The sequence below is a fragment of the Pezoporus occidentalis genome, unplaced genomic scaffold, assembly GCF_034315485.1.
Source record: "Pezoporus occidentalis ecotype Australia unplaced genomic scaffold, CSIRO_AGI_Poc_V1 ctg36, whole genome shotgun sequence".
Classification (NCBI taxonomy): domain Eukaryota; kingdom Metazoa; phylum Chordata; class Aves; order Psittaciformes; family Psittacidae; genus Pezoporus; species Pezoporus occidentalis.
Genome location: NW_026915591.1, coordinates 2,928,248 through 2,936,490, shown reverse-complemented (window position 1 = coordinate 2,936,490; position 8,243 = coordinate 2,928,248). Strand labels below are relative to the sequence as shown.

At 52.0% G+C, this 8,243-nt stretch overlaps 1 protein-coding gene across 1 annotated transcript; it reads left to right on the top strand.

The window, feature by feature from the left end:
- The first annotated feature begins 559 nt into the window (after positions 1 to 559).
- SIX6 (SIX homeobox 6) lies at positions 560 to 5,128 on the top strand. Its single transcript, XM_062630865.1, has 2 exons — positions 560 to 3,140; positions 4,898 to 5,128. The coding sequence occupies exons 1-2, from the start codon at positions 2,155 to 2,157 to the stop codon at positions 5,064 to 5,066; spliced, it is 1,155 nt and encodes a 384-aa protein (XP_062486849.1). The 5' UTR covers positions 560 to 2,154; the 3' UTR covers positions 5,067 to 5,128.
- The last annotated feature ends 3,115 nt before the right edge of the window (positions 5,129 to 8,243 follow it).

The window sequence follows — 8,243 nt, the reverse complement described above, 5'->3', positions numbered from 1 at the left end:
GGTGCTCTTGCTGCTCCTAATGAGGATCATTTCTTTAGCCTACAGTCCCGGCTTTCATTATGGAGCCTGTCTCGGTCCGTTAATGGTCATTAGGCTGCAGCCCAGTAACTCCCCCGCCAGATCATGTGCATGCTAAAAAAAAAAAAATTAATTAAAATAAGAATAATAAAAAATGTCTTTAGTGATATTAGTCATAATCTCCATCGTCATCATCTGGCCTAAATTAGCTACCCATTAACACAAACATTCCACCCTTCCACCTCTCTAGAAGCAGAGGTTTTTCTCCACCAGTCCCAGTTCTGAATGCTTTGCGAGTTTCGGGGGGCTAGCACCTTGCCTGCCCGGGGATCTCCGTCTTTATTCCCGCTGGCTCAGACCGAGGAGGTTTGGGGAGGTAATTTCTTTTCGAAAATGCTATTTGGGATATTTCGTTGAGCTTTGCTCTGGCAGAGAGGACAGGGATGCGGAGGAAGCTGACTGCAATATTTGTACTTGCTATTTTCCTTTGATATTTTTTCCTCCCCTCTTTTTTCCCTAAGCAGATCGGTAAATCAAACCTGGGTCTGCAAAGTGAAGCCGAAGAGTCTCCCCTTCTATATTTTAACTTTTTTGGAGTGTCTCTGAGCTCGTGAGTTTTGTGTGTGCTTTTATGTCTCCTCAGCTCTGTCGGATTTTATGAAAATGAGCAGTATTGAAAGCTTTTCCATCCCGCTAGCTGTGAGCCTCACATAAATGATGTAAATGGCTCGAAGGGTTTTTTTCAAGTGAACTGTGTAGATCTGTGAAAATAATATCAGGGTTTTCCGTCAGAATGAGCTTAGCACTGTACTGAGGCATACCATAATCTGACCCGACACCTCCGACCATCTGCGCTATCTATCTGCCTTCTGATTTACCAAATCTTCACAAGCAAAAGACAAATTGTACTTGATACTAAAGAAAAGACGCCGAGCCCCAGTCCAGCTCCATTTCTGCGGAGAAATGATTGGAGAAAATGTAAATCTGTTTAATTTCGGTCTGTGGGCAACTAGCAAAGGAGCTTTCTTGAAGAAGGGAAAAAAAGAAAACAAAAATAAAATTAGAAAAAATAAGGAAAAAAAAAAAAGAAGAAAGACAATAACAAGATATCAAATTAAGAAGGGATTTCTTTGACAAGCGTTCTAGAAAAAAATGCATTGCAAAGAGCAGAAGGGAGAACGTATTGAGCTTAATTCAAAATATATGCTGCCATATATGCTGCCTTTCGGAGTACGGTCCCTAATGTTGCCGGGAATAAACTGCCACCGAGCAGCTAGATTTAGAATAAAAAGTGATTGCCTTCTTGATTTCCCCCCTTCTCGCCAGAAAACAGCTCATACCCTCACCGCTCAGAAAGCGATTTCATCCCCGCCGCGACGGCCGCGGCTTGCCCCTCTCCTCCGAAGGGGCGGATAGGGAAAAATCCGCTGGGAATGATTACTACAAGATGATCAATATTTCAAAAGATTCATGAAATCTGCTTTACGTTGCTGTCCTGACCTACAAATGACTTCTCACTCCCCGCGACTATTCTCGACGTCTATTCAGGACCATTCAGCCGAAAACAATAAGGTTTTAAATGTTAAGATATATGTATAGTTATATAAAGCTTTAGTTGAACGGAGAAGGGCACTGGGCTCTTTGCAGATAATTTCTCGTCTTAACAGAGACGGACAGTCACCAACAAGGGGAAGGGGGAGAGTTTTTCCTAAATCTTGGCTCTTGCTGCTGTCCTACCGCTGCACTGATTGTAACCGACAGCCTCAGCACCGACACTGTCACTGTTGTGCAGGCGGGTTTTTATCTGGTTTCTCATCTCTGCCTTATGCCCCTCTCCAACCCGCGGTGCTCAGAGCTGTGTGCGTACAGCCCCGGGCCAAAGCCCACAGCTTTTTTTTGGAGGATGCAGGGGGTACCGGCCACTCCATCGCGGGGACCGCTCCCTCCAACTTCCGGGCAGCAAACCGCAGCCGGTATCCCCCTTTCCCTGCTCTGCCCCTGCTCTGGCGGTGGCCCCGGGGGAGCGGAACGGGACAGGACGGGCGCCCCGGGAAGCGGGCGGGGAGATGCCGGTGACGGCGGCGCGGGGACTTCCGCCGTGATTGGCAGCGGCTGACAGTGAGTGGCAGCCCCGCCATGGAAACCCGGGAGCCAATCTGCCGAGCCCGGCAGCAAATCAGGCGCTCCCGCAGCAGCGCGGCGGCGGCGCGGAGCCGGCTTGTGCTTTTTCTGGTTCCCTTTTTTTATTATTATTCTTTCCTTTTTTTTTTTTCTCTCTTCCTTTTTCTCCCTTCCCTCCCTCCCCGCCCGCCCGCCCTCCCCCCGCTCCATCCTCCTCCGCCTCGCCCCTGCCCACCTCCCCCAGTCGCCGGAGCCGCCGAGCGCTCCCCATCGTCTCTCCGTCCTCTTCCGTCCTTCCCGCCGCAACTCCGCCAGCGCCGGAGGAGGCAGAAGCGGAGCGAGGGGCGGGCGCCGGGGCCGCTGCCCGCTTCCCGGTGCGGGCATCGCCGGGGGAGCGCGGAGCGCGGAGCGGAGCCCGGCGCCGCCTCCATGTTCCAGCTGCCCATCCTCAATTTCAGCCCGCAGCAAGTGGCTGGGGTCTGCGAGACCCTGGAGGAGAGCGGGGACATCGAGCGCCTGGGGCGCTTCCTCTGGTCCCTGCCCGTGGCCCCTGCGGCTTGCGAGGCCCTCAACAAGAACGAGTCGGTGCTGAGAGCCCGGGCCATAGTGGCCTTTCACACGGGGAACTACCGGGAGCTCTACCACATCCTGGAGAACCACAAGTTCACCAAGGAGTCTCACGCCAAACTGCAAGCGCTCTGGCTGGAAGCGCATTACCAGGAGGCGGAGAAGCTGCGGGGCCGACCCCTGGGGCCGGTGGACAAGTACCGGGTGAGAAAGAAGTTCCCTCTGCCCCGCACCATCTGGGACGGCGAGCAGAAGACACATTGCTTCAAGGAGCGGACGAGGCATTTGCTGCGGGAGTGGTACCTGCAGGACCCTTATCCCAACCCCAGCAAAAAGCGGGAACTGGCTCAGGCTACGGGACTTACCCCCACGCAAGTGGGCAACTGGTTCAAAAACCGCAGGCAAAGGGACAGGGCGGCAGCCGCTAAGAACAGGTAAGGTGCTGCCAGTCCCGCGGAGGCACAGGCCACCCTCCACCCAGGGAGACTTCTTTCCCCGGGGCCGGGGGTCCGGTGCGATGCAGCCCGGCCCCGGACAGCCCCTCTGTGGGGACGTAAAAACGACCCCGGGAAGTTTCTCCCAGGGAAATGCAGCGAGATAACGTAGGAGCAACGGGAAAACCCGATGGCTTTTTATCTATTTATTTATTTCTAATATGGGGCTCCCCTTGGCCGCTCGCGGGGCGAGGGACAAGGGCCCTCCCGGCTGGAGGAGCTGCAATGAGCCCGCAGGACCCGCCGGCAGAAGGGCCGCGTTTAGCTGCCGAGCGGGGAGAAGCCCCCCTTCTGAGTTTTTCTTGGACATACAGGAACCTATTTCATATATGTCCAGCCGGAGCAGGGCCGGCAATGCTCCTTTCAGGCCCTGCTCGTTTGCAGAGAGCCGCCTTGACCTAAATCCCTCTGGAGCCAGCCGGGATCTACTTCTTGGAATATTTTTCTTCTTTCTCTTCTTCCTTCCTTCCTTCCTTCCTTCCTTCCTTCCTTCCTTCCTTCCTTCCTTCCTTCCTTCCTTCCTTCCTTCCTTCCTTCCTTCCTTCCTTCCTTCCTTCCTTCCTTCCTTCCTTCCTTCCTTCCTTCCTTCCTTCCTTCTTTCTTTCTTTCTTTCTCTTTTCTTTTTCTTTCTTTCTTTCTTTCTTTCTTTCTTTCTTTCTTTCTTTCTTTCTTTCTTTCTTTCTTTCTTTCTTTCTTTCTTTCTTTCTTTCTTTCTTTCTTTCTTTCTTTCTTTCTTTCTTTTTTCTTTCCTTTCTTTCTTTCTCTTTCTTTCTTTCTTTCTTTCTTTCTTTCTTTCTTTCTTTCTTTCTTTTTCTTTCTCTCTTTCTTTCTCTTTCTCTCTTTCTTTCTTTCTCTTTCTTTCTTTCTCTTTCTTTCTTTCTTTCCCTTTCTTTCTTTCTTTCTCTTTCTTTCTTTCTTTCTCTCCTTCTCTCTTTCTTTCTTTCTCTCTTTCTCTCTTTCTTTTCTTTCTTCTCTTTCTTTCTCTGTCTTTCTTTCTTTCTTTCTCTCTTTCTCTCTTTCTTTCCTTCTTTATTTATTTCTCCCTTTCTTTCTCTCTTTCTTTCTCTCTCTCTTCCTCTCTCTCTTTCTCTCTCCCTTTTTCTTCCTTTTCTTTCTTTTCCTTCTTTTCCTTCATCTTAAAAAAAAATCGCAGTGTTACCCCTACACAAGCAGATGCCCCGGGAAATGGGGAAGGGAGTCCGATCTCCCGTTATCCCCCCTCCAGCAGCCTGAGGGGGGTTGTCCCTACTTGTCAGCCCGCAGCCCCGCCGAGCGCAGACGGGCGGCCATACATCGGGGAAGCGGGTGCTGTCACCCGCAGCCCGTTTCCGTCGGCTGAGAGGGCAGATGTCAGGCCTGCTGGAGGGGCCCCGCCTCCCGGGAGATGCTGCAGGGAATTACAGGGCCCTCGGATGAGGCCCAGTTTTGTGGGACAAGATCCGAAAGGGGACACACACAGAGACACCTGACTCCCGGGTGTGTAGGCCTAGGAGCAGGGCAGGCCCTGGGGTGGGCATCCAGTTCCTCGGGCAGAGCCTCCAGACTAACAGGGCTAACTGGTGTGAACTGGAGGTGGGGACAGAGGCGCGGGGGCGGGGGGGAGTGTTCAAGATTGCCCCGGCGGGGAGACGGGGGGCTGCAGCCCATCCCAGGGCAGGGGGCCTTGCGATGATGCTGTGTGTGCCGCTTCCTTGCAGGCTGCAGCAGCAGGTCCTAACGCAGGGCTCGGTGCGCTCGCTGCAAGCGGAGGAGGAGAGCGGCGGGGAAGCAGGGGGGGCAGCCTCCAGCCCTGCAGCCAGCCTCTCCAGCAAAGCGGCCACCTCCGCCATCTCCATCACATCCAGCGACAGTGAATGTGACATCTGACCCACCGCCACGGCAAACCGCGGGCTGCGGGGATGGGGGAGCAGCTAAGCGGTGCCTTCCGACACGGCTTACCATCACCCGGCCGCGATGGCCAAAGCCGGGTTACGGGGTGCTCCCCGGGCACAGGCCGCCCGCCCGCGCTCTATTCCTGGCCGGCAACAGACTGCATAAAAAAACGTGGAAAAAATCGTTGTCGCCTTTATTTCTAAGCGTTTGCAAAGTTGATGCCTAAAAAACCCCAAAATAATAAAAGAGAAAAAACAAATAAAGAGCCCAGAAAAAAAACCCACACAACAAAAAAAAACCAACAAAAATCCCCGAATGCCAAGTTGTAAAATGTCTGAGCGCTGCCCTTATTCCGCGGGGGTGTTTCATGTTGAAAAGACGCTGTTCTTTTGGTTGGGTTTCGCTTTACTTTAAATTACATTAAATTTGCAGGGGTTTTTATATAAATATATAATATGTTTATTTACTTATTTAAGGGATTGTTATGGTAGATTTTTTCTATTATTATTAATAATTATTATTATTTTTTGCTTGTACTCTGTGTGCACAGGTGACTTGTAGAGCATGTGCAGGACGAAACTGTATGAAGCAGCCTAAACCCATAATAAAATATTTGATGAACGACCCTCGCATCTGCTTTGAAATGACTGTGTCAGTCTCAAGCCCGCCAGGTTATGCAGAGCCCATCTCCGAGGCCACGGAGATTTCAGCATCAGCTCGGCAGCAACCGAAAGAGCCGGGTCCCCGTACCGGCGTAATGTCTTTGCAGGGCAGGGAACCAGGGGTGGCGGGATGCGGCGAGAGGGGCCAGGGCTGGCGGAGGATCGGGGAGACCGGGGAAGGGAAGGAGAAGGCATCGCCACAGCTTCTCCTCTCCCAGAGGCCGAGGCTTTGGGGTGTATCGTCGGCGAATTTTTGGACAGGGACGAGAGAAAAAGAAGGCATAAAAAAAAGAAAAAAAGGGGGGGGGGGGAGGAGGGGGCGAATGGCTTGGGACAACCCATCCGGAAAAAACAAGCTTCCTCCCTCACCTGGCAAATGCATGGAGAAGATGCGGAATTAACAGCCCTCCATGTCCGCCAAGGGCAGATCGGGGGCGAAATAACCCCAAAATCGAGCTCCTGCCATGTGCCCGGGGCTGTGCCCACCACTCCCCTGTGTCGCTTTGTTTGGCGGCGATTTTCCTGGAGGGCACCAAAAGCCAGGTCTGAGGAGCATGCTAAGCTCCCCCCCCCTCCCCAAGCAGAAGGATTTTATATTATACAATTTGACATTGATCTTTAAATCGCCTGAGCTGTGCTTTTTTTGTCTGCTCGGTCTCATCGCGTTTACTTCTCTGGCCTCCGAGAGATGCCCCCTCGGTAAGCTGATTGCTCAGCTAGTTTTTCTCGGGAGGTGAAGCAGGGCAGAGCGATGAACCAGATCCCCTGCAATGGCACAGGGGCCATTTCAGCTCCGTGATGGACTGATTCGGTCGTGCTGCCTTTTCTCGGGAGGTGCATTCCCGTCTCAGCAGTGGCTTTTCCCCGTTTGCATTTAAAGCCTGACAGGCGTTGGCACCGCCGGTGTCTAAATCTGCATTTCATCCCCGATGCATGTGCCTTGATTTTCCCCACTGACAGGGATGGGACAGGTAGCAGCTATTTAGTACCTGTCTTTTAAGTCCGTTTACAGGCAACTCTCTTCCCCGGCGGGGTGTAATTCAGGGTGTCGGAAGAGGCAAATAAGCCGCATTTTGCGAGTGCGGGAAGTGGGGGTAGAGCGGGGGGTTCCAACTCTATTTTGGGAGGAACCCACCTGCGGAAGGGTCCGGAGCGCACCTTGCACCCCAACCCTGCACCCGAGCCCTGCTCCAGGTTTGTTGCTGCTTAAACCCCAGCAGTTTTTTTCCCCACAGAGCTAAGCAAGGGCAGCCAGGCTTTGCTGCTCACCCCTCAAGCGAGGTCGGGGTTTGCCTTGGTTTGGGGGTAGCGCTTTTCACTTTCGAGCTGGGGTTGGGAAATAAAAGCGATTTACGTCCTCAAAACGGAATCTCCGGAAATAAACTGTGTTCTTTCTTTTCTTCCCCGGGAATCGGTGGAGCGGATTGCCATTTCTGCGCTGGCTCCTGCGGGCATAGCAGCGTTTACTGCTGGGGATTAAAGCTCTCGAAAAGACGTAAAAAGAGGTGGAGAATTATGTTAATATGTTCGCTCAGCCTCTCATAACGTGGAATTTCTTTTTAACTAAAAACAAACAAACAAACAAACAAACAAAACCCAAAAAGAAACCACAGACAAGAAACAAAACAGCACCACCCCACCCCACCCCCCGCCATAACAGCAACAAAAACACAAACAAAAAAAACCCTGGAATTTAGGCAACATATATTATTAGTATTATGTATTTCGACAAAGTTTTTGAGGAGTATAACGGGTGTTGGACCTCCGGAGTGGGCTAGGGAGGGACACAGCACAAATCAACCGTTTGGGACAGAGAGGAGTGGAGCGCGGAGACACGCCGAGAGGAGCAGTCCCGGGCCCCCTTCTTGCTGCTGTGGGAGGATGAAGAGGACTGAGCATCTCCCAGCCCCGCTCACCCCCAGAGGCCGCGCCGGCCGCCTTCAGTTGTAACGGTAAAACCCACGGAAGAACCCCTCTTCTCTCCCCTCCTTCTCCCCCTCCTTTTTATTTTTTCCCTTCTGCCTTTTCCCTTCTCGCATTGAAAGGGAATGCCTTTTCCCTGGCATTTTCAGCAGTTGTATTTTTTCCCGAAGATCGGCCCAAGCCATCGCTCTGCCCAGTCTTCGGCTGTTTTAAAAATAATAACAATTATAATCGAGAAAGGGGTGGGGACCTTGTATTTACATTAAACAAAACGCTCAGAAAAAGGGTCTCTAAAAAGTCTGCCTTGACCCTTCTCTCTCTATCAAAAGTGAAGTGAATGGAGAGGGTGGATAAGAGAAACAGCTTTTCCTCTCTTCAGCTTGTGGGGGGGGGGGGGGGGAAGGGGGGGAGGAGGAGAAATGTTTGAATATTTCCGTTTCTTTTGAGAAGTGGGGCAGCCCCGGGCAGGGCTGAATGGGAAAGTCTTGTAAGCGGGCTGGGAGGCTGTCAAACTGCTCAGAGTAATCACTGCTAATGAAGGGGTCTCCAGGCCTCCCTGGGACAAAGGATGCTTACGAGTGCTTGC